General features: G+C 43.7%; 1 protein-coding gene across 1 annotated transcript in view; it reads left to right on the forward strand.

Moving 5' to 3' along the window:
- GALM (galactose mutarotase) overlaps positions 1-25,573 on the forward strand; it is a 57,444-nt gene extending 31,871 nt beyond the window's left edge. Inside the window, exons 5-7 of the mRNA XM_066266938.1 lie at positions 16,043-16,184; positions 24,595-24,769; positions 25,367-25,573. Coding sequence (XP_066123035.1) covers positions 16,043-16,184; positions 24,595-24,769; positions 25,367-25,444 — 395 coding nt within the window. The 3' untranslated portion in view covers positions 25,445-25,573. The remainder of the gene's footprint in view (positions 1-16,042; positions 16,185-24,594; positions 24,770-25,366) is intronic.
- The last annotated feature ends 1,237 nt before the right edge of the window (positions 25,574-26,810 follow it).

The raw sequence follows: 26,810 nt of genomic DNA on the forward strand, positions 1-26,810 counted from the left end.
GAACCTTAGGTTGAAAATAGCAGTGGTCTAAGGACTACACCTTGGGGAACCCACCAAAACCACCATCAATATTTAAGGTACAAGAAAAGTTCACATTCAAGGTGTCAAGGGAGATGGTCAGAGGAAGAGGCAGAGGAGGAGAAAGGGTGATCGGAAGTCTTAGAGTGACTAACAGTGTCAGCATTCCAGAGAGGTCAGGTCAGGGGGTACTTGGGCTGTCGTGGCCGTTCCTGCTGACCCCATTTCATAGCGTGGAGTGGGTTGTTGCCAGCCTGTGACAATCGGAGGAGTTTAAGTGAAAGTGAGGAGAGAGAGAGCCAGTGTACAGGCCAATGAGCAGTTCCCAACTGAGGCAGCTTCCTTGAATACAGAACCCTAGGCCCCACCCCAGAGGTCACTGCTCTTGAATAGGCTTTCAAAAATGTGTGAAAGGAAGAAGAGGCTTTGCCAGAAGAGCAAAGCTGATGGAGGGCGAGGAAAATGCTGGTCTGAGGGTGCGAGAATCCCGATAAGCATTGAGACCATGAAGCTGTGGTGGCCTCAGCTGGTGCTTCCGTGGGTTTTCCCCAGTCTCTCTCAGCAGCAGGGAGTGAGGGGCAGAGACAGTGGACTGTGGGATGACCCAAAGTTGGGGTCTGTCAGGTAGGAAGGGCAGCAGGACAGGGTGTCAGGTACGTCAATAAGAGTGTCGGGTCAGGCCCTAACCAGTTGGCTCAGTGGTAGAGCGTCGGCCTGGCGTGTGGGGGACCCGGGTTCGATTCCCAGCCAGGGCACATAGGAGAGGCGCCCATTTGCTTATCCACCCCCCCCCCCTCCTTCCTCTCTGTCTCTCTCTTCCCCTCCTGCAGCCAAGGCTCCATTGGAGCAAAGATGGCCCAGGCGCTGGGGATGGCTCCTTGGCCTCTGCCCCAGGCGCTAGAATGGCTCTGGTCGCAGCAGAGAGATGCCCCAGAGGGGCAGAGCATCGCCCCCTGGTGGGCAGAGCGGTCACCCCTGGTAGGCGTGCCGGGTGGATCCCGGTCTGGCGCATGCGAGAGTCTGTCTGACTGTCTCTCCCTGTTTCCAGCTTCAGAAAAAAAAAAAAGAGTGTCGGATCATAGACAGTGGGCCCAGACAGGTAGCAGAGGATGCGAGGGAACTGATGGACGGCACAGCAGGGCCCTGAGGGCCTGGAGAACATGGTAACACCCAGGAGGAGAGCAGGTCTATGGGAATGCCCCTGTGGGAAGGCTGCAGACAGACAGTGGGCGACACCTTTTTTTTTTCCCGAAGTTAGAAGCAGGGAGGCAGTCAGACTCCCATATGCACCCGACCAGGATCCACCAGGCATGCCCACCAGGGGGCAATGCTCTGCCCATTTGGGGCATTGCTCCGTTGTGGCCAGAGCCATTCTAACACCTGCGGCGGAGGCCATGGAACCGTCCTTAGCACCTGGGCCAACTTTGCTCCAATGGAGCCTTGGCTGCGGGAGGGGAAGAGAGAGACAGAGAGGAAGGAGAGGGTGGAGAAGCAGATGGGCGCTTCTCCTGTGTGCCCTGACTGGGAATTGAACCCAGGACTTTTACCGCCAGGCCGACGCTCTACCACTGAGCCAACCAGCCAGGGAAACACTTTTTAAATGGCAGCAAATCCCTGGATGGGAGTCTAGGATGGAAAAATTCTCTGTATGAAAATTTCCTGCCCAACTGTGAAGTGTAAAATTGCCTTCTCACCTGAAAACACTGTGTAGCTGGGTTTAGCATTTTATGCTTCAGATGGCATGTAACATCCACAAGCAAAGTCCTCCCCCACTGCAAGTCAAAGTGAAATCAGAAAAGACTCAGTGGAAAGAAAAAAACAACACGGCAGTAAAAGCATTGGCAGAAGAAAGGGGGGAACTGCAGCGGAGACCAGCTCTGACTCTGTGTGATCCATGAACATTTATAGAAATGTTACCCTACCAAAAAATCCCAACGTGCTTTACTTGCCAATCACTGGAATTGAAATCAAAATTCCCACCCAGGGTGTTACTTTTAATTATCCTTCTCTTTATGTTGTTTCCTAAAATAATAACAGGCATTCTAGAGATGATTTAACCAAGATGGCTTAATGAGGTGTCAGATGAGTACCTGTGCCCACGAGCCCCATTACTTCTGGCTGCCTTATGCAAATTTGACTGACTATTCTGAAGAGAAACAGTAATTGAAGCAGCTGGGCTGTAAGCACAGCTGGGCCATCCCCATGGAGACCAGACTCTAGCCTTCCTCCTATTGCCCAGCATTCCTCCCCTCCCTTTTCTTACTGAGCTGGATGCATAGCACATCTGAGCCTGGGTCTGTCTCCCTTAGGTGATCTATCAGTGCCTTTCACCTGTAATATACACATAAATCACCTGGAGAACTTGTTAATATGAAGATTCTGACTCAGTTGACCTAGGGTGGAGCCTCAGGGCCTTCATTTCTAACAATCCCTAGGGATGTGGTGCTGGGTCCACCCTTTTTTTATATAAATAAATTTTATATATATATATATATATATATATATATATATATATATATATATATATATATATATATATATATGAGTTTATTTGAGCCAAAACTGATGACATATGTATGACAGGGAGCAAGATCCCAAATGTTACCAGGGTCCAGCTTTGAGTAACTATTTAAAAGGCTCTGCCTGACCTGTGGTGGCGCAGTGGATAAAGCGTCGACCTGGAATGCTGAGGTCGCCGGTTTGAAACCCTGCACTTGTCTGGTTAAGGCACATATGGGAGTTGAAGCTTCCTGCTCCTCCCTCTTCTCACTCTCTCTCTAAAAAATGAATAAATTAAAAGGCTCTACAATGCTCTATCTAGCCTTGAGAGGCCTTTGTTGCTTTTCCTTTGTGACATCTATTTGTCCCCACTTGCTCCCCTTCCCTACAGCCCTGTGCCCTCCTGCTACCCCATTAGCTGCGCTTATTTCTTTCCCCTTCCACTTTGGCCCTCTCTTGTCAAAAGCCGTTGTCTAGGTCATTCTGCAAAGAGCTGCTCTCAGCCAATGGCCTCTGTAGACAAGACAAGCTAAAAAATTGACTTAAAAAAGAGGGAGGAGAGAAATAACCGGATATCACCAAGTGTCCCTGAAGGGAACAACCTGCTTTATTGTTTGTCATGAAGAGCCAATGGTCTTACAGCCCCAGAATGTCACAGTTGGAAAGAACCTTATCTTTTTCAACCACCACCCTCCTGTCCAGTATCTAATCCCAGAACTGTGGGCCCTGCCAGCACTCAGGTGCCTCCAGGACAGGAAGTTCACTGTCCATCTCCATCCTGGGTCAGTGCATCAGAAATGCCTTTATTATTATTATTATTATTATTACTAAGTGAGAGGAGGGGAGGCAAAGACAGACTCCTGCATGTGCCCCAACTGGGATCTATCCAGCAAGCCCCCTATGGGGCAATGCTCTGCCCATCTGGGGCTGCTGCTCTTTTGCTTGGCAACCTAGCTATTTTAGCGCCTGAGGTGAGGCCATAGAGCCATCTTCAGCGCCCAAGGTCAACTTGCTCAAACTGTTTGAGCCATGGCTGTGGGAGCGGAAGAGAGAAAGAGAGAGTGAGAGAAGGGTGAGGGGTGGAGAAGCAGATGGTTGCTTCTCCTTTGTGCTCTGGGAATCAAACCCGGGATTTCCACACTCTGGCCTGTTCTTTTTTTTTTTTTTTTTTTTTTTATAGGGACAGAGAGAGAGTCAGAGAGAGGGATAGATAGGGACAGACAGGCAGGACTGGAGAGAGATGAGAAGCTTCAATCATCAGTTTTTTGTTGCGACACCTTAGTTGTTCATTGATTGCATTCTTATATGTGCCTTGACCGTGGGCCTTCAGCAGACCAAGTAACCCCTTGCTTGAGCCAGCGACCTTGGTTTCAAGCTGGTGAGCTTTTGCTCAAACCAGATGAGCCCACACTCAAGCTGGCGACCTCGGAGTCTCGAACCTGGGTCCTCCTCATCCCAGTTTGACACTCTATCCACTGTGCCACCGCCTGGTCAGGCCAGAAATGCCTTCTTGATATTGAGTTGAAATCTGTCTACTTAGAGCTGAGCCCCACTTGGGCTTATTCTTAGGTCCCTACAGAGTAGGTTCCAGGCCTGCGAAGGCAGTCATCCGTCACCCCAAGTCATTTCCTCTTCAGGCAGCACTACCCCAGGTCCTCGGCTAGTCTTCTTATGCCGTGAATTGGCCTTCTGGTCCTTCTCCTCTGCTTCTGCTTGTCTCTCTGCCTATGATACCTGTACTGAAAAAAGTAACCAAAAACTGTCTCCAGCTTATTATACCCTACATGACTGCTGATGAACTTGCTGCCAACCACATCCTGAAAGTCATTTTCATACATGTGGTTCAGCCATACCTCACTAGTCAATAATAATTGTAGTAATTTGACTTAACATTTATGAGAGTTAGTATAACAGGAAGGTTAAGAGCGCAGGCTCTGGAACCAGATTGCCTGGGTGTGAAGCACTCTATGAAAAACCATATCTAATCATTGGCTATCACCATCATGATCGCCATCATGATCACCATAATGATCATTGTCTTCATCACCGTACTAAGTACTTGGCCTCCAATCACTATTTTAATCCTCACGACAGCTTCATGCGGTCTGGGCTATATTATCCCCATTTGATAAGTGAGGAATTGGGATCTCTAAAGATTATGTTTTGTGCCCAGGTTTAGATTTACAATGTAAACCTAGGCAATGTCCTTTGTTTTTTTGTTTCTGTTTCTTTCTCTTTTTTTTTAAAGATTTTATTTATTCATTTTAAAGAGGAGAGAGGGAGAGAGAAGAGGGGAGGAACAGGAAGCATCAACTCCCATATGTGCCTTGACCAGGCAAGCTCAGGGCTTCAAACCGGCGACCTCAGCATTCTAGGTCAATGCTTTATCCACTGTACCACCACAGGTCAGGTCTTGTTTCTATTTCTTTAGGGCACAAGTGCAGGACCTTTTCTGTGGCTATTATCCATGAATTTCATCTTGTTGTAATCAGTGCGTTATTCCCACTTTGCACTGTCTTTGGACTCCTGGTTCTGTCATCCCAAGTGACTGCCTCCTAGCTTCATCTCCGTGGTGTCTGTCCTAGTTTGAGAAGAATACCTTCTATATCTTCATCTAGATCATCCACAGTTCAGAAGGCCACTTGACAGCTCCTTACAGATTCTGCTCACTGCAGCCCAGATGCCTGGTCTCCGGAGGTTTGGGAAGCTCGCTGAGCCACCAGCCCTGTCACCCACTGAGAGAAGCTCAGGGGTGCTGGGAAAGAATTGCATTTGACTCTATCTGTATATGGCTCCTAGAGAGCATGTCCTCCTCCCTTTTCAGGTCTCCACTCCAGAATTCTCCCCAAGACAGAGAGCAGCTACTAAATTTGTTGTGAAATTGACCCTCTGGGCAGGCAGATGCAGTGAACAAGTAGAATGCAGGGTCTACAGAACACACTTCCTGGAGAAGGTAATGACCATGTTGTGCAGATAGTGAGATGTAGATGGCTGGCCCTGCAGGGCAAGGCCCCAGCCTCCGAATGCACTTGTACAAACACGGGCCTTTTATGCTCCCCCTGAACCACAGGAGGCTAAGCAGCTGTGATGCGGCCAGCATTTCTGTGTAGAGGGACTTGGGGCAGCAGTCTTCTTAGAAGGGAGACTGAGGCATGCTCTGAAACTTAAATTATATGTTTACTTGGGGCCATTTGCAAGAAGGGAGAGCACTGATGGAGATCAGGGGGGCCGAATTGCTCACGTAAAGCCATGTCATGGTGCTACCACCATGTCAACTGACCAGAAAGGCTGGACTGATTTTTCCCTCTCACCTTCACTGGCTTTTTTCTCTGACCCTGGGTCATTAACGCAATTTGGCTATGTTCAATTAACATCCTTTTCATGGTGTCAGGATGTCAGCCACCTGCCCCTGGTGTTCATCTAGTCTCCCTGTGAACTGTGACAGTGGGAGCCTTGTGACTTGGAGGAAAGCAGGAGGCCATGGGTCTACCAGGAGCCTGAACTCCCTGACCATGCGTTGTCACTGGAGCCTGCCTGAGCCGCTGTGAAGCAGCAAAACAAGCATGCAGGGAAGTTCTGCCCAAACCTGTTCTCCTCTCGACACCATCAAGCAAACCCGGAACACTGTCTCTCTCTGTGGTCGTGCAGAGGGCTGTCCCTCTCATGCTAGAGCTATTAGCTGTCCTTGGCTTACTGAGGCCTGTGGAGTCAAGGTGATTTGGGGAAGGTGGTCTTGGTCTCAGAGAACCACATCTGGCCCTAGCAGTGCCTGTTTTGGGCTTTGGGCACCACCCACATGCCATGAAAACTGTTGGGGGCAGGCGAGGGTGCTCCAGCCAAAAATAGAAAGTGACTCTGACCTCAGCAAAGTGAGTCCTTGGTATGACCTTGAATGGCTATTGAAAAGGGCTGATTCAATACAGCATAATCAGGAAAACACAGTAGTTAAGGGCCTGGACTCAAACCCTGACTGCTTAAGTATAAGTCCTTACTGGTTCTGTGAACTTGGACAATTTACTTAAGCTCTGCAGACCATATGTATAAAGCAGGGATAATATTGGACCTACCTCATTGGTTGTAAAGATTAAATGAGGAGCCTGACCAGGCGGTGGCACAGTGGGTAGAGTACTGGACCAGGACACAGATGACCCAGGTTCAAAGCCCCGAGGTCGGCGGCCTGAGCAGGGGCTCATCCAGCTTTAGCTCACCAGCTTCAGTGCAAGGTCTCTGGCTTGAGTGTGGGATCATAGACATGACCCCATGGTTGCTGGCTTGAGCTCAAGGTCACTGGCTTGGGCAATGGGTCACTCGCTCTGCTATAGCCCCCTGGCCAAGGCACATATGAAAAAGCAATCAGTGAACAACTAGAGAGCCACAACAAAGAATTGATGCTTTGCATCTCTCTCTTTTCCTGTCTGTCCCTATCTCTCTCACTCGCTTTCTCTCTCTCTGTCACACACACACACACACACACACACACACACAAAAGATTACATGAGGATCTTACCTATACCAAATATTGCTTGAAATAAGGAAACATATGGGCCAGACCTTGAAAAGTGCTGCCTGATCTAATGTAATATGTTGTCTTAAACTCAAACTTTTAAAGAGAAACTGATTGTGCGAGACAATATTTAAATACAGTAAAACCAAAGTGTAAAAAATGCTCTTTCTCCCTGCCCCATTGTGATGGTTGATTTGTGTCAACTTGACTGGGCTAAGGGATGCTCAGACAGCTGATAAAACATTATTTCTGGTGTGGGGGGGAGGGGAGAGATTAAATGAGGTAATACTTATAAAGTGCTTGGGATAGTTCCTGGCATTTAGTAAGAGCTTTGTAACTACTGACTATTATGTTTACCATTATCATCATCACCACCACCATTTACTCTGTGTTTAACATGTACCGGACACTAAGCACATGGCGCTACCTTTTGAAATAAATGTTATGCTTCAGTAATGCCTCAGTTGAACAAACAGACATTTGGAGAGATCAGGTAACCTGCACAGGGTTAAACAGGCGATTGGTGGAGCCAAGTATTCCTGTCCCGATCTGTGCTGTCATTGTTCTCAGTGGCAGTCCATACTCACAGTTATATTGCTAAGTACTGTACTTCCCACAGACTGGGCAGGGTGCTGAGCATTTTACGTGCTTGATCCTGTTTAAGTTTCATAATTCCATGAGGTGGATACTCTTGTCATTCCCATTTGACAGATGAGGAAAGCAAGGTTCAGAGAAGCTAAGCAACCTCTACAAATTTTGACAGTAAAGAAAGCTGGGATTTGAATTCAGGCCTGCCTGGCTCTAAAATCCATTCTAATATCTATTTAGTTTGATGGCGAAACAGGTGAGCCGATGCTCCTGGGAGGCTGGTGACAGTAATTGGTGATCATGATTTCCTGATATCCACTGCAATGCAGGGGGACACAGTTTGCCTAGTCAGCCCTATATTCAGAGCTGTTATTAAGGGCAATTTCCACTTTCTCTGATATTTCATTTTCCTGCAGCTTCTGAAAGCTGTAGATGTGCTCAGGTTGAGACAGGCTTCTGTGCCTTTCACAGGTCAGTCTGTTGTACCTGATGCAAGAATATGGAGGAATCATAAACGGGAGACCCTGTTGTGATATGCAGAGTCTTCCCTGCATTGCAATAGGAGGAAACAGCCAGTAGATACCCAGATTGCATTTTTTTGACCAAACACCTAAGGTTATGTGACTGCATCATTCCAAATGTGCATTTCATTACCAGGTCACAAGGGGGCAACTTGTTTGGTGACAAGTAGCAGTATATGCAGAACACAATCATCAGCCTGTAGATCAGCAATTCTGAACCAGGCATACACTGGCTGGGCATCAGAGGGCCCGGGAACATTCTGTGTGTGTGTCTGCATTTTCCTTTAGCCCGTAACTTTTGTAAAATGCTCTACGGAGTTCATGACACACACAAAAAAAGTTTAAAATCCATTGTTCTAGATTTTACAATCACTAAAAAAGAAAGCTTCAAAAAACAAAATACCTAAATTCTTTTTTAATGAAAATGGTAATGCCCCCTAGAGGCAGCAATGCACCTTTCTTTTGGATGAATGATTTATGCTATAATGAGCGTTCTTTCTATTCTCTGTATTTCTGACGTGTGTGTGTGTGTGTGTGTGTGAGAGAGAGAGAGAGAGAGAGAGAGAAAGAGAGAGAGAGAGAACTATGCCAGGTTCTAGCCTAGAGATAAGACTTCCTTCACAGCATTCTTTTGGGTAAAGCTTATAATATCTGTGTTAGGTAGATAATAATATTAACTCCATTATATAAATGGGGAAATTGAATCTTACAGAGACATACAAACTTACCCAGGGTCAGTTAGTAAGTCAATCTAAATTCTGAGATGTCATAACTAGATTTGTAAATCAAAATACAGGATAAACCATAGAAAATAATTTTTAAATAATATATTTAATATATTTTAATATTGCTTTTTAAGGAAGAAAAAAATCGGAGAAAATTTCTTCCTACCTACTCCCCCACAAATTTTTCTAGAAATCTTTGCCAGAAATCTTTTTTTCTTTTCTTCTTTGGCAAAATAATTTTTTTTTTTTTTGTATTTTTCTGAAGCTGGAAACGGGGAGAGACAGTCAGACAGACTCCCGCATGCACCCGACCAGGATCCACCCGGCACGCCCACCAGGGGCGATGTTCTGCCCACCAGGGAGCGATGCTCTGCCCCTCTGGGGCTTCGCTCTGCCACGACCAGAGCCACTCTAGCGCCTGGGGCAGAGGCCAAGGAGCCATCCCCAGCGCCCGGGCCATCTTTGCTCCAATGGAGCCTTGGCTACGGGAGGGGAAGAGCGAGACAGAGAGGAAGGAGAGGGGGTGGAGAAGCAAATGGGCGCTTCTCCTATGTGCCCTGGCCGGGAATCGAACCCGGGTCCCCCACACGCCAGGCCGACGCTCTACCGCTGAGCCAAACAGCCAGGGCCGGCAAAATAAATTTTAATTGTTATTATAAACAGGACTTACCTGTGCTGAGGACTGTCTGGTAGGACTAGGATTTATTTCTGGCAGTGCTGTTACTGGGTTGTGAGAAGAGGAGACAGAAAGGGACCTGTCAAGAAGGAAGAGGCTAAAAATGAATGAATGTGTAGATTCAGTGGCTCTTACACAGTGACCATATGTTCATCTTCTCAGAGAGTCAGACACGAGGGCCACCAGGCAGAGAACAAAAAGCTATTTCAGATGATGGGAAATTAAACACTTTGAATTAAAATTCAACCCAGGTGAATTTTTCTCAGACACTTTGAAAGTGTTCATGCCCAGATGTTACCAAAAGAACATTTCACCAAGTTAGTGTTTGATCAGGAATCCACAAGAACTAATTCATCTTCTACTTCATTTCCTAAGTCTTTTGACCCCCAAATTAAATCAGAGCCCACAGAACATGTGTAACATAAATGTATCTTGCCAATGCCCCAAATCCAACTTTACAGGTGGCAGAGGTCAGTTCCTATGCTCGTGCCTTGTTCAGTTGGCCAATCCGACTTCTCTTTTAGGATTAGGCTCCTGCTCACACCTCCGGGAAACCTTTCCTGCCCTGATGGCTGCGTAAGGGGCAGTTTCTCTCTGCTCCACCAGAGCTTCTGAGTGCCACTCATTGCTTTTGTCACATTCTTCTGTTTTTATTTTGTGTGTGCCTCTTTAACCAGATTCTAGACTCCCTGGAGTTAGTTTAATGTCTGGGTACATAAAAGATGCTCAAAAATTAGTAACCTGACAAACTTGCATTTGTTTTTCCCCATCTAAAAGTAATGGCAAGTCTTAGTGTCCTTAAAGTAGAATCATTTAAAAGCACTCTATGTTAAAAAGGGGTGGAGGGTGGGAGGGGTGCATTAACCTCATGCCAGGACTTGTAGAGTTAGTGCCAAGAAGGGAAGACATCCAAGGGCAGTATACTAGTTATCCGTTGCTATACAAGAAGTTGTTTCAGCACCTCACTTATCATCGCTCTTTATTTCTGCTGGTCAGGGATTTAGACAGCCCATTATCTTGCCTCTGCATATGATGCCTTGGGTCTCTGCTGGAAGGGTAGAGCCGGGGGCTGGAATCATCAGAAGGCTCATGCACTCACAAGTCTGGCAGTTGACTTTGGCTATTGGAGACTTAGCTGGGGCTATCAGTCAGAACACCCCCCACATGGCCTTATGATGTGACTTGAGCTTCCTTAGAACATGGCAGCTGGTGTCCAAGGACAGATGTCCTGACAGACAGAGAGCCAGACCAAAGTCATTCTGTACTTATAACTGGCCTCAGAAGTCACATGGCACCACTGTGCCACATTCTATTGGCTGAGGCCACTCTAAAGGTTCATCTAGGTTTAAGGGAGAGAACAAAGGCTCCACCCCTCAGTGAAGAAGCATCAACATCACATTGTAAGAATATCATGTAAGACAGGATATATGCCATGTGGCCATCTTTTAAAAATGCTATCTGAGCCCTGTCCGGGTAACTCAGTTGGTTAGAGAGTCGTCCCAATACACCAAGGTTGTGGCTTCAATCCCTGGTCAGGGCATATACCAGTAGCAACCAATGAGTCACAACTAAATGGAATAAGTTGATGCTTCTCTCTTTCTCTCTCTCTGCCCTTCTCACTCTCCCGTCCTCTCTCTCAAAATCAATAAATAAAAAAAAATTTTAAATGCTCTCTGCCGTAAGCAGTCATAGGGAAAAGGCCAAATTCCCCATAATAGAACATGTGTAAGAATCCCTATCGGGGAGAGGGATATGAATCAAGGCAGAGGAGTTCATAGAGGCAGCGGGGTTTCCTTTACTTCCAGAAGACAGCTAATTACAAGGCTGCCAGGAATGCAATAGAAAAAAGAGATTTAATGCCTTGTGACAGATATTTGAAATGTTAGAGAATTCTGTTTCTAATTATCAGGTCTTCATCATCTTCTTGCAAGAATGAGGCAGCTTTGGCCCTGGCCGGTTGGCTCAGCGGTAGAGCGTCAGTCTGGCGTGCGGGGGACCCGGGTTCGATTCCCGGCCAGGGCACATAGGAGAGGCGCCCATTTGCTTCTCCACCCCCCCCCCTCCTTCCTTTCTGTCTCTCCCTTCCCCTCCGGCAGCCAAGGCTCCATTGGAGCAAAGATGGCCCAGGCGCTGGGGATGGCTCCTTGGCCTCTGCCCCAGGCGCTAGAGTGGCTCTGGTCGCAGCAGAGCAACGCCCCGGAGGGGCAGAGCATCGCCCCCTGGTGGGCAGAGCATCGCCCCTGGTGGGCGTGCCGGGTGGATCCCGGTGGGGCGCATGCGGGAGTCTGTCTGACTGTCTCTTCCCGTTTCCAGCTTCAGAAAAATACAAAAAAAAAAAGAATGAGGCAGCTTTACTTGCCAGAGTGACTCTCATGTGACCTCTCTTTGTTGAGGTCATTTATAGACCCCCTCCCCTCAAGTTTCTTCTTAATTCCTTGCTCATGTCAATCTATCACTCTTGTCATAATACTTGGTTATTTCATTATCCTTACTGATGATACCCTGGCCTCTCACCATTATGACATCCTCTCTTCCAGTGATCTTCTCCTCCACCCTTCTCATCTACTCATTCCTATAGTCACTGGATTATTCCCTTGACTTTGTCATTGCAGCCTTCCATGGTCACTGTTTAAGGTGTCTATCAGCTCCCATAATTCTTTGATGCTAAAAGAACCCATAACCTCTGATCTTTCTACCTTTGTACTGTCCCTCACTTTCTCCTGACCTCACTCCCCCCAAATTAGGTCAGAAGTCCAGGATTAGAACCCCTGACTTGCATATGCTCTCAAATTCCTTGCCTCCTCCCTCTTTTCTTCTTTGTAGTCTCCTGACAAAACTCAACTCTGATTAATTCCCCCCAGCCCCCACCTGGCTCCCCACAACTGCCAATAGGCAGCTACTGGTCTCACTCTAAATTCATGAGAACAACCTCCAATGAGTCTTTAGGGTGCTCACAGTCAGACTTTCCCTGAAATGGGAAAGCAGAAGTGCCACTCGAGGTTGCTGCTGTGCCCCAGAGCTATAACCCCACACCTTTGGGTCAGAGCTCACTACCTACTAGACACTGCTGCTCAAACTCAGGGCATACTCAGGCAACCTTCCGAAGAATAAATCCTCTTTAGAAAACAGCTTCTCTCTGCCAACACCCCAGCTTTCGGGTGGCTTCAAAACCAGTCTGGTGATGTGACATCCTCTCGGAGGACAACCTTTCCATATCTGCTTTGTTTTCTGTACATTCTGCATTGCTGAGAGAGCTGTGCTGACATCTCCTTCTACTACTGTTAGCACCAAAGCACAAAGTCAGAACTGCACGTTCATTTTTCAGTGAGAAAAACCAAGAACACCTGGGGGTGAGGGTGAAGGGGCTGTAACCAAGTCACTGCTGGGTGAGGCGGAAAGCACCTGAGTAGGAGCCTAGAAGATCTGTCACCTTGGGCAAGTCCCTTCAGCTCTCTGGGTCCCAGCCTCATCATCTGCAAAGCAAGGGGAATAGATGAGATCAATCCTAAGGTTCTTTCTAGAGCTTTCATTCTGACTTTGCCACAGGATGCTACACCATTCACAGTTGCCCCTGTATTTTTCAGCCTCTACTTCATTCACTCATCAGCTTTTCCATCCAGAAAAGGCTCTGCTTTGTGCCAGGAGGGTACCAAGATAAACAGAACAGAACCCTGACCCTCTAAGTGCTCATATTCCTTATAGACAGCGTGATATGATCTTATAATTATGCCATAATGTGATGAATGTTTAGGGGAAAATATCTTTAAAGTGTGATGAGGACAAAAAAAAACAAAGAGGATTAGTTCTACTGGGGAGGTCACAATCCTTTACAGAGAAAGCAGCACTAGAAAGTTCTTAAATGACCTAGACTCTAGGTCCTAGAGGGTTTTGCCAGAGTGTGGTGGCCATAGGGGGCGCAGAAATGACATTCCAGTTATGCAAAAGGGCCCAAAGATTTGGTGAATCTGGAGGACTAATTCCAAGTTGTCCATATGTCTGACTCTCGGGCACATGGGGGAATATGTCAGGGTACGAGGTGGACAGGACAGATTGGAACATTTGCTCTTGTTTTTCTCTCATTTAGCAAAAATCTCATTTTAGAATTATCCCAATTCCTCGTTCTTTAAGTCAGGACTTCCCTGCCAGTCTTCAAGTCTTGCCCACTGTAGCCTCTGCTCTCTGTGTTATGTATGAATTCTCCTGAAACCTGACCCCTCTGTGTATGCCATCCTCCGGTATGAATTCAAGCGAATCGCTGATCAAATATTTCCATGTAATGTATAAGGCAGCAGATAATAGCAGCTTTACTTCACAGAGAGAAAAGCTAAAGTAAACACTGATTTACAGATGTCTCAGTATCAGGTAAACACACTGGAAATATGTCCTGGGACCTTATGTCATAAAAACTCCATGACTCTTGATGGAAGGAGACTTGACTTGGAGTGGCGAATGCACAATACAGTATATAGAAGGTGTCTTGTAGAATTGTGCACCTGAAGCCGTTATAATCTTGTTAACCAGAGTTACCCAATAAATGTAATAAAGAGGAAAGAAACTTAAATTAAAAAGAATACCCTCCATGACTTTCTTTTTTTCCGAGTAAGGAGAAATAAGTAAACTTGACTGACCTAGGCAATCACATTGGAACTGTCATAAGGGTAAGATTTTGAGCAGAGTATAGCTTTAGGGAAGAGCTAAATAAGGGAAGAAAGCATAACGAGTTACCATTCGGCATGTGGATGGTAAAATTAAAATCTTGAGCCCATGACAACCACTGCTTCTTTTTCCCAGTCTAATTGTTTCATAAGGAAAGAGAGTTGTTACCTTTTAAAAATTCACTGTGGGAGGTAATTGGTCACCCAGACTCCACAGGACAATAGCACTCAGATAGGTCACTATCCAAGATCTGGTCTTTGGCCTTAGAGATCCAAAAAGTTCAACTATTAATTTTCGCAAAAGAGATCAGGGGTTCAAGGACTAAGTCTGAACTCAAATGAGGTTGATGTTTATTTTATAAAACAAGTTCTTTATATTGTGTCGCTAGCACCATCTACTGGGAAACAGAAGTGACTTGTTAAGAAGAATACTTAACGTTTGAAAGTCTCAGCAAAGAGGAAGGACAAACTAGGTAGATTCTGAGGGAAAAAAATTATGTTATATTGAAGTTACTTATATACAGAAGTAACCACTAAAACAAAAATACATACTTTATAAATGACCAGAAAGACACACAAACACAGATCATATGGTAAAAGATTTTTAAAAAGCAGTAACTAGAATCAGTCAACACAGAAAGCGTGCCACCAAATATAAAGACAGAACGAAGAACACTTAGAACATATATATATGTCACATTAATGCCATAGAATCCCCCTATTAAACAAATTCTCTGAGATGGAATCACAAAGCAAAACCCAACGAATGTTGTGTACAATCCACGTGACTCAGAAAGGTTGAAAATATGATAATTCAAAAGCACACCAAACAAATGAAAGCCAAAGCAGCACAGATCTCAATTGGTAAAGGCTGATTTCATGACAGAAACCATTAAGTTACATAAAAGAACACAGACACCTTGTAATGATAAAGGATGCAGTTCACAGTGAAGGCTCACAAAAAAAAGATAAAAGGAAAGAAGGGAGAAAGGGAGGGAGGGAGGGAGTCCCATAACACCAGAAGGGATGTTCTTAACTGGTCGCTGGTTGTGTGATGACCACCAAGACAGGGCTCCTGTTCATGTTCCTTCTGAGCTTTGCGCTTTAGGAGTTGAGGGGCCCCACACTGCATTGACCTCCCACCCAAATCATTGTAAAGAGGTATCAGGATGTCCTCTCTTGATGAGCTTGAGGAATCCAGCTTGCACGTGTGCAGTGCTTGCTGACTTTAACTCCTTCAGGAATGCGTCCTGGAGACACAACGCTTTCATTCAGGGGGTTGACTCTAAAATAGGCAAATAGTAGAGTGGCCGTACATCCCAGTTTGCCCTAGACTATCCCTGTTAACTCATTTCTCCCAGTGTTATTAACAGCCCTACTACAGGCTGGAGTGTATCTACAAGGAAGTGACTGGAAAAGGGTCGCTGCCAGTGTTCCTTTGGCTAATAATGGCCCCAATTGGTTTGTGAATCATTCATGTCAGGGACATTTTTAGTGCCTGTTTAGCCACTTCCAGGTGCTATAAGCCCTGGGATATTTCAGCACTGAAGCGAGAAATGTCAACAAAGTGATTTGACTCAATGGTTAGGACAACCATCGCCCTTTATCCAACTTAGCCCCTAATGGAAATTGTTTCCTTGATTTTTGTATTTTTTTTCCACATATGAATGATTCTGAATGTTATAGCCACTGCATCTGACAACTTTTTAAAAATTTAATAATTCATTCTCCTTCTTAGGATCGGAGCTCCTATCTCCTTTACAAATCAAAAGGAAGGCTGAGTGAGTCTTTAGAATACCACACACAAAGATGTGAGTTGGGCATTTATCACCCTTTTTTCTGCCTCTTGCCACCAGGGGAAGTTGCTCCAGTGCAAGGAACTGCATTTGACCTGAGGAAACCAGTGGAGCTTGGGAAACACCTGCAACAGTTCCACATCAATGGTTTTGACCACAATTTCTGTCTGAAGAGATCTAAGGAAAAGCATTTTTGTGCCCGGTAGGTACTTTTCACTTCCTGCCTCTGTACAGAAGACGAAATAGCCACCCCTATTGGAAGAGCTCTATTTTTCTTTTTAATTGATTTTAATTTATTGTGCTTACATAGATTCAAGTGTCCCAACGAATATATCTCCTTGCCCTCCACCCCTTGTGTTCCCGTTGATACCCTCTTTGCCCCCTCCCCCCAACACCTTCCCTCCAGGATTTGCTGTCCTGCTGACTATAACTCTGTTATGAATATGTAATTTCACTAATCTTTCTCTTCTCTGATCCCATCCTCTCGTCCCCTTTCCCTCTGACCGCTTCCCCTCTGGTCCCTTTGATCCCACGCCTCTACCTCTATTCCATTCCTCCATGATTAGATTACGCATATGAGTGAGGTCATATGATATTTTTCTTTCACTAACTAGCTTATTTCACTTAGCATAATAGTCTCCAGGTCCATCCATGTTGTTGCAAAAGATAAGATTTCCTTCTTTTTCACAGCCATGTAGTATTCCATTGTGTATATGTACCACTGCTTTTTAATCCACTCATCCACTGATGAACACTTGGGTGTTTCCAGATCTTGGTTATTGTAAACAATGCTGCAATAAACATGGGGATCCATTTCTTCTTTTGAATCCGTGATTTGCTATTCTTAGGATATATTCCTAAAAGTGGGATAGCTGGGTCAAAAGGCAGTTCCACTTTTAATTTTTTGAGAAATCTCCATACTGTTTTCCACAGTGGCTACACCAGTCTGCATACCCACCAGCAGTGCAGGAGGTTTCTCTTTTCTCCACACCCTCGCCAGCACTTACTATGTGTTGTTTTGTTAATGAGCGCCATTCTGACAAGTATGAGGTGGTACCTCATTGTGTTTTTAATTTGCATTTCTCTAATGATTGGTGATGTTGAACATTTTTTCATATGACTATTGGCTATCTGTATGTCTTCTTTAGAGAAGTGTCTATTCAGTTCTTTTACCCATTTTTTGATCAGATTGTTTACCTTCCAGGTGTTGAGTTTTACAAGTTCCTTATAAATTTTGGTTATTAACGCCTATCAGACATATTGTCAAACATGTTCTCCCATTGCGTGGTTTGTCTTTTTATTCTGTTCATATCATCTTTAGCTGTGCAAAAGCTTTTTAGTTTGATATAGTCCTATTTGTTCATTCTGTCCTTTATTTCACTTGCCTGTGGAGATAAATCAGCAAATATATTGCTGCAAGAGATGTCGGAGAGCTTATTGCCTATGTTTTCTTCCAAGATGATTATGGTGTTGACTTACATTTAAGTCTTTTATCCATTTTGAGTTTATTTTTGTGAATGGTTAAGTGGGTGGTCTAGTTTTATTTTTTTGCAAGTACCTGTCCAATTTTCCCAACACCATTTGTTAAAGAGACTGTCTTAACTCCACTGTATGCTCTTACTTTGTCAAATATCAATTGTCCATATAGGTGTGGGTTTATTTCTGGGTTCTCTGTTCTGTTCCACTGATCTGTATGCCTGTTCTTATGCCAGTATCAAGCTGTTTTGAATACAATGGCCTTGTCGTATAATTTGATATCAGGAAATGTGATACCACCCACGTTATTCTTCTTTTTCAATATGCTGAGGACATTCGTGTTCTTTTTTGCTTCCATATAAATTTTTGGAATATTTGTTCTATATCTTTGAAGTATGCAACTGGTATTTTAATAAAAATTGCATTGAATTTATAGATTGCTTTGGGTAATATAGACATTTTAATGATGTTTATTCTTCCTATCCATGAACACAGTATATGCTTCCACTTGTTTGTATCTTACTTGATTTCTTTTATCAATGTTTTATAATTTTCCAAGTATAAGTCTTTAACCTCCTTGGTTAAATTTACTCCTAGGTTACTTTCTTTTTTATTGTTGGAATAGTGAAGGGGATTGTTTCCTTAATTTCTCTTTTAGACAGTTCATTGTTGGTGTATAAAAATGCCACTGATTTCTGAATATTAATTTTATATCCTGCCACCTTGCTGAATTCATTTATCAGGTCCAGTAGTTTTTTGACTGAGACCTTAGGGTTTTCTATGTACAGTATCATGTCATCAGCAAATAATGATAGTTTTACTTCTCCTTTTCCAATTTGGATGCCTTTTATTTCTTCTTCTTGTCTGATTGCTGTGGCAAGGACTTCCAGAACTATGTTGAATAAGAGTGGTGAAAGGTGGCACCCCTGCCTTGTTTCTGATCTTAAGGGGATTGCTTTTAATTTTAGCCCATTGAGTATGATGTTGGCTGTGGGTTTGTCATAGAAGGCCTTTATCATGTTGAGGTATGTTCCCTGTATTCCCACTTTGCTGAGAGTTTTGATCATAAATAGGTGCTGGATTTTATTAAATGCTTTTTCTACATTTATTGATATTATCATGTGATTTTTCTCCTTCCTTTTGTTTATTTGATGAATCACATTGATTGATACGCAAATATTGTACCAGCCTTGCCTCCCCAGAATAAATCCCACTTGATCATGATGTATGATTTTTTTCATGTGTTGCTGGATCGAATTTGCTAATATTTTGTTGAGAATTTTAGCAACTAAGCTCATCAGAGATATTGGCCTATAGTTTTCTTTCTTTGTAGTGTCATCGCCTGGTTTTGGAATGAGGAATATGCCTGCCTCATTAAAGGAGCTTAGAATTCTTACCTCCTCTTGAATTTTTTGAAATACTTTGAGAAGGATAGGAGTTAGTTCTTCTCTGAATATTTGGTAGAATTAGCCTGTGAAGCCATCTGGCCCAGGACTTTAGTTTGTTGGGAGTTTTTTGATAACTGTTTCAATCTCTTTTGTTGTAATTGGTCTGTTTAAGTTTTCTGATTCTTCCAGATTGATTTTTTAAAATTAATTTTAATGAGGTGACGTTGATAAATCAGGGTATATATGTTCAGAGAAAACATCTCCAAATTATTTTGACATTTGATTATGTTGTATACCCCTCACCCAAAGTCAAATTGTCTTCCGTCACCTTCTAACTGGTTTTCTTTGTGCCCCTCCCTCTCCTTCCTCCTCCCCTTCCCCTCTGCCCCCCCCCATTACCATCACATTCTTGTCCACGTCTCTGAGTCTCATTTTTATGTCCCATCTATGTATGGATTCATATATTTCTTGGTTTTTTCTGATTTACTTTTTTCACTCAGTATAATGTTATTAAGTGGGATTTATTCTGGGGAGTCAGGCTGGTACAATATTTGCAAATCAATCAATGTGATTCATCACATAAACAAAAAGAAAGAGAAAAACCACATGATAATTTTAATACATGCAGAAAAATCATTTGATAAAATCCAGCACCCATTTGTGACCAAAACTCTCAGCCCAAAGTGGGAATATAGGGAACATACCTCAACATGATAAAGGCCTTCTATGACAAACCCACAGCCAACATCATACTCAATGGGCAAAAATTAAAAGCAATCCTCTTAAGATCAGGAACAAGGCAGGGGTGCCCCCTTTCACCACTCTTATTCAACATAGTTCTGGAAGTCCTTGCCACAGCAATCATACAAGAAGAAGAAATAAAAGGCATACAAATTGGAAAAGAAAAAGTAAAACTATCATTATTTGCAGATGATATGATATTGTATATAGAAAACCCTAAAGTCCCAGATTGATTTTTGAAAGATTATATGTTTCAAGGAATTTGTCCATTTCTCCTAGGTTGTCTAATTATTTGGCATACAGTTCTTCATAGTATTTTCTTACAATCCCTTGTACTTCTGCTGTGTCAGTTTTTACTTTCCATCTTCATTTCTAATTTTATTTATTTGAGTCGTCTTTTTTGCTTGGTGTGTCTGGTTAAATGTTCATCAATCTTGTTTATTTTTTCATAGAACCTGTTCTTGGTTTCATTGATCTTCTTTTTTTCTTTTTTCTTTTTTTAGCCTCTGTCATTTTTTTCTGCTCTGATCTTTATTAATTCCTTCCTTCTACTTCCTCTGGGTTTTACTTGCTGATCTTTTTATAGTTCTTTTAGATGCAGGGTTATGTTGTTTATTTGAGCTTTTTCTTGCTTTTTAAGGTATGCCTGTAATGCTATGAACTTCCCTCTCAGGACTGTTTTTGCTGTGTTCCATAATTTTTGAGTTGTTGTATGTTCATTTTCATTTGTTTCAAGGAAATTTTTTATTTCTTCCTTGATCTCATTGTTAACCCAGTCATTATTTAATAACATGCTATTTAGTCTCCAAGTGTTTGAATGTTTTTCAGTTTTTCTATTGTAGTTGATTTCTAATTTCATGACATTTGATCACAGAAGATGCTTGATATGATTTCAATTTTCTTAAATTTGAGACTCATTTTGTGTCCTAACATGTGGTTTATCCTAGAGAATATACCATGAGTGCTTGAAAAGAATGTATATTCTGCTGCTTTAGGGTGAAAGGTTCTGAAGATATCTATTAAATCCAGTTGACCTAGTGTGTCCTTTAAAGCTGGTGGGGTTTTTTGTTTATTTTCTTTCTTGAGGATCTATCCATTGATGCTAGTGGGTTATTAAAATCCCTACTATTATAGTATTGCTGTTGATCTCTCCCTTTATGTCTGTCAAAATCTGCTTTATATATTTAGGTGCTCCTATTTTAGCAGCATAGATATTTATAATGGTTATATATTTCTGTTGGATTGCTTCCTTTATCATTATGTAGTGACCTTCTTTATCCCTTACTATAGCTTTTGTTTTAAAGTCTATTTTGTCAGATATAAGTATTGCTACCCCAGCTTTTTATTCCTTTCCATTTGCATGAAATACTTTTTTCCATTCCTTCACTTTCAGTCTATCTGATCTTTTGTTCTGAGGTGACTCTCTTGTAGGCAACATATGAACGGGTCCTGTTTTCTTATCCATTCAGCTACCCTATGTCTTTTGATTGGAGCATTTAATCCATTTACATTTAAGGTTATTATTGATATGTAGTTGTTTATTGCCATTTTGTTCTTTAAATCTACAATCCTCATTTTCTAGATTTTTATTCCTTTGCTCTGTTTACAGCAGGCCCCTTAACATTTCTTGCAGAATTGGTTTAGTTGTAATGAATTCTTTTAGTTTTGTTTTTTTGTCTTTGTTTTGGGGGGTTTTTTTTTTTGTTTTTTTTTTTTTGTCTGGGAAGCTTTTTATTTCTCCTTCAATTTTAAACAATAACCTTGCTGGATAAAGAAGTTTTGAGTATAGGCTCCTGTTTTGCATTACTTTGAATATTTCTTGCCATTCTAACTGGCCTCAAGGGTTTCTGTTGAAAAATCAGATGTCATCCTTTTCTGGGTTACTCTGTAGGTAATAGACTTCTTTTCTCTTGCAGCTTTTAGTATTCTTCCTTTATCTTTTAACTTTGGTATTTTAATTTTGATGTGTCTTGGTGTAGGCCTCCTTGGGTTACTCTTTAATGGGACTCTCTGTGCTTTTTGAACTTGTGTGACTCTTTCCTTCATTAATTTAGGGAAGTTTTCAGCTATGATTTCTTCAGTCAGGTTCTCTATCCCTTGTTCTTTCTCTTCTCATTCAGGAACCCCTATGATACAGATGTTGTTTCTATTCATGTTGTCACAGAGCTCTTTTAGAGTTTCCTCAGATTTTTTTTTATTTTTTTAAAGACTTTATTTATTCATTATACAGAGGGGAGAGAGAGAGAGGGAGAGAAGGGGGGAGGAGCAGGTAGCATCAACTCTCATATGTGCCTTGACCAGGCAAGCCCAGGGTTTTGAACTGGCAACCTCAGTGTTTCCAGGTTGATGCTTTATCCACTGTGCCACCACAGGTCAGGCAAGTTTCCTCAGATTTTTTGAGCCTCTTTTCTCTTTGCTGCTCTGCTTCCATGCTTTTGTTTATCTGTCCTCTAAATTGCTGATTTGATCCTCTGCTTCATCCAGCCTGCTGTTAATTTCTTCTAGTCTAGTCTTCATTTCTGATATTGTATTGTATATTTGTCATTTCTGACTGATTCTTCTTTATGATTTCAATGTCCTTTTTGATGCTTGCTATCTCTTTATTTAGATGCTCATTATGTCCATCCATTGTTGCTCTAAGATCCTTGAGCATCCTAACAATCATTATTTTAAACTCAGCATCTGGTAATTTGGTTACTTCCATCTCATTCTGTTCTTTCTCTTTCTTTTCTTTTTTTTTCTTTTCTGTATTTTTCTGAAGCCGGAAACGGGGAGAGACAGTCAGACAGACTCCCACATGCACCCAACCGGGATCCACCCGGCACGCCCACCAGGGGGCGACGCTCTGCCCACCAGGGGGCGATGCTCTGCCCCTCCAGGGCGTCGCTCTGTTGCGACCAGAGCCACTCTAGCGCCTGGGGCAGAGGCCAAGGAGCCATCCCCAGCGCCCAGGCCATCTTTGCTCCAGTGGAGCCTCAGCTGCAGGAGGGGAAGATAGAAACAGAAAGGAAGGAGAGGGGGAGGGGTGGAGAAGTAGATGGGCGCTTCTCCTGTGTGCCCTGGCCAGGAATTGAACCTGGGACTTCTGCATGCCAGGCTGACGCTCTACCACTGAGCCAACCGGCCAGGGCCTCATTCTGTTCTTTTTCTATGGATTTCTCTTGTTGATTCATTTGGATTGCATTTCTCTGTCTTCCCATTTTTTCTGTGTATAGAGTCCTCCTTTGGGTGTGTTCTTTAAATAGCTAGCTGAGTCTAGGGTTTAAGTTGTCTGCCTTCTGCTATCAGGTGTGTTGGTTCAAGATCTAATTGGATTGTCTTCATCTGTTGTTTATAATCTGCTATGGGCTACTTGTCAGCAGCTACTGCTACTGCTCTTTTTGGTGTTTGTGTAGGTGATTTCTCTGCCTGGATAGTGTGGGAGAGGTCAACCTGTCTATACAGATCAGCTTCCTCCCGCTTAGGACTGTCAGCAGCTCCATAAAAGCTGCAAGCTCTGAAAGATATGCCTCCACTTTTCAGTTTTGCCACCACCTCTTGCAGCTGCCTTGTCTTTCCTGAGTCTTCAGTCTTGGTGTGGCTTCTTCAGTGATCCTTGGTTTTAGTTTCCTCTTAGTTTAGTCCAAAGTTGGTTTTTCTTGATGATTGTTCTTAATTTGAGTTGTAGTCCAATTTGGTCCTGAGAGGCGGCAGCTGGCACGTCTGCCTACTCCATTGCCATGTTGGAATATTTGAGGAGCTCTTCCTCTGGCCATATAAACACGTACTATGCTACAGGGACCAAAGGCCACATGCCATGTCTTTTCAAAGCTGATGTTGCACAGGTGAGCTCTGCAGAATTTCACATCCTGAACCCACATGCCATTATCCCTGTGCCCCTGCCTGGCATCTCATCCCTTTGCTCCCACACACCATGTCTGTCTGCTCTTTAAGGCCCCTTTTTTGTTAGAAGCCCTAATTCCTCCTTCCAGACATTTGTACTTCTTTACCTTGGATTTTGCCCTTCCCACTTCTGTCAGCCCTCCCACCTCCAGCCTAGTGTGACAGGCATTGTGTGCATACTCCCTCCTCACTGAATTCCCAGCCCCTCCTACCAGCGCACCTTTGTGAATCCCTGCCTCTCCCTACCCCCTAATACCATGGTAGCACTAGCAAAACGACCATAAGTATTTGTAGAATTAATGGATTATCAATAACACCTAGAAAATGATTCAAACTCTATGAGAGAACTTAAACAGCCTTCTTTCCATTGGAGCCGCAGACCTCCTGCCTTCTATTCCACTACTCAAGTTCTAGCCCTCAAACCTCTTTCCCTGAACCACTTGGTTAACTACATGCTGTGGGATGTTTTACTTCTCAGAGAGACTGTGAGACCCAGGCTCTTTATCAATAGCCCTTAGACACCAAGTACAGGACCGGGAAGGTACTTACCTCTGTAGAGGCCCGGTTTGAGAAAAAAAAAAAAAAAAAGGAAACTGGTTGTTGCAGAAACCCCAGCAGATGATGTAGGAGCTAAAGAGCACACATGCGCCAGTCCCAGGGATATGGACATTTAATTAAGGAGAGTGTCTCTATTTTCAAAAACCAACTTGTTGTTTTGCCAGGCTGAGCAGAGAGCTCCAGCTCTTTATGAAGAAGAATCCCAGCAAATCCCAGCCCCTCCAGGACCCTAAAACTGCCATTTTCCAACCTGGCTGCCCCAAACACACACACACACACTCACACACACACACACACACACACACACAGTCCGTTTAGTCCTTCCCCAAAGAAACTAAAATCAGAGTGAGACATTGCTACAGAGGATCTTCAAAACCACCTGCGAATGCCTTACCTAGGAGGCTGCCAGAATTTCCCATGATGCTCTTCCTACATTTGTCTCCTCCATATATCTAGTCCTGGCTCTGTGACTGGGTTTGATTCCTGTCTCCAAGCTGCTTCTTAGCTCTGCTTTTCTCTGGCTATTTTTCTGCCCTGAACCTATATATGGTTTGGCTTTTTCCCCAGAGTTCGTCATGCTGGAAGTGGGCGAGTACTGGAAGTGTATACCACCCAACCTGGGGTCCAGTTTTACACGGGCAACTTCCTGGATGGAACCCTGAAGGGCAAGAATGGAGCAGTCTATCCCAAGCATTCTGGTTTCTGCCTCGAGACCCAGCACTGGCCTGATGCAGTCAATCAGGTAAAGTGGCAGGTTGGCCTGTTAGAGTGGTGGTGTGTCCAAGGTCACACTGTATGACAGAGGTTATCACTCTCAAGTCTGGTTTGTATGATTCAAAAGTCCATGTGTGTTCTCTTCTCCAAGTCATGATACACACAGAAAACACTTAGCCAAGTTACTAACATAGCTCTGAGACATTTTTTAAAATATCTTGTTTTGTACCTTCAAAGCTTTTATTCTGTTTGTTTCTCATCAATACCTACTCATTTTCTGCAACCACACATTTAAGATAAGCCTTTATATCTTCTCTTCCTATTTGCTTCCTAGTAACTTTCTTTTCTAGCTGTTTCCTAGAGTAATGTTCTGAAAAGCACCTGCCAAGGATAAGACACTTGCAGCTTGCACCAGAATATGTCAACACTGCTTCCTTCGTGATAGTATGGCTACGACCAAGTGTGCTTAGTGATGTAGTTGATTGTCATTTTGGCTCAAATTCAAAACAGTGCCTCCATTGCCATCTGGTTCACAGAGCTGATCTGAAGACCAGACTAGAAGCCATCCTGGGTATGGGTGCAACCTGGCTGGCAAGGTGTGACCTGTGTTTTTTTCCCTTCTCAGTCCCACTTTCCTCCTGTGCTGCTGAGGCCTGGTGAGGAGTATGACCACACCACTTGGTTCAAGTTTTCTGTGGCTTAAGGAAGTGTACGACACAACCTGCTCTAGGGCCAGGCTGCGAGCCCCTTCAGAAGCCGGTCTACTCAGTGGTGAGATAAAGATTTAGAAGCTTTAAAAGTGATCCTGTGAATTAAAATCATACAAATAGTAGCTGTCGTTATAACGAGTCTGAATATTCATTTCCTTTCCAATGACTGGCTCCAGGTCTCTGTGTAGTCAGGACCCAAGTACCACTCATCATCCAATCACTAACCCTAGCCCAGAAATGGCACATGGACCCCCATGCTCTGTTGGCTTCATCTCTCCACCCCACCACTTTCTTTTCTACTTTTTACCCCCTCTTTGAGCCTACTCTCTCATTCCTTTACTTCTCTTCCTTTTCCTCAAACCACCTTTAGCATCACTTTGGAGTTTTCACAGATCACATTAGTTCTTTCCACATGCTGGCAGGTGGACCTCTCCGCCTTGATAAGGCAGTATATAATTAAATGAGGAAGTTGAGTTTTAAGGAAGGTAAATGATGGTCGTGGCTGGTTGGCTGTGGTAGAGCATCTGCCCAGCATGTGGATGGCCTGTTCTCACTCCCGGCCCAGGCACAAAGGGGAAGTACCCATCTATCTCTCTGTCTGTCTCTCTGTGTTTGTCTGTCTGTCTCTCTCTCTCTCTCTCTCATCCTCCTCTCCTCCTGCAGCCATGTCTCAATTGGAGCAAACTAATCCTGGGCACTGAGGATGGCTCCATGGCCTCCGGTGCTAAAAAATGGCTCTGGTTGCAACAGAGCAAGGGCCCCACATGGGCAGAGCATCACCCCCTAGTGAGTTTGTAGGGTGGATCATGGTAGAGCTTATGCAGGAGTGTCTCTGCCTCCCCTCCCCTCCTCTCACTAAAAATAAAGGAACATAAATGACCCACTTAAAGGCACACAGCCCAGGAGTTTCAGCCAGGACTTGAGGTAAGGCCATGTGAATTCAAGTCCCTTCTTTACTTCCCCTTCCATCTGCCAGAGCATTTTCCAGAGTCCACTCATGGGCAAAGCAGGGTCTGACCCTTATCTGTTAGAGCTAGCCTTTCTTCCCATATTCACTTTTATGAAAAGCATTATCGTGAGTTTAATTAACTATCTCTGAGCCTTAGAAGTGGTGTGACTTAAAGTACAAGAATCAAAGCTTTCTTAGGACAGCGGGTACATTAGACTTAAATAAATAAAAGTACAAGAATCTGGAATTATGATTCTGTGCCTTTGAAGTTAACTTGGAAAGCCCTAGCCCAACCAAGGTTTGGAAGAAAGGAAGCCACTGGAGTCAGGACCTGTGTGTGCAGAGAGGACCTTACCTGGGGGTCGCACATGGCACCTGGAACAGATGTTGTGTTGTGTATATGAGGCTGG

Source organism: Saccopteryx bilineata, chromosome 3 (assembly GCF_036850765.1).
Source record: "Saccopteryx bilineata isolate mSacBil1 chromosome 3, mSacBil1_pri_phased_curated, whole genome shotgun sequence".
In the NCBI taxonomy this organism is placed as follows: domain Eukaryota; kingdom Metazoa; phylum Chordata; class Mammalia; order Chiroptera; family Emballonuridae; genus Saccopteryx; species Saccopteryx bilineata.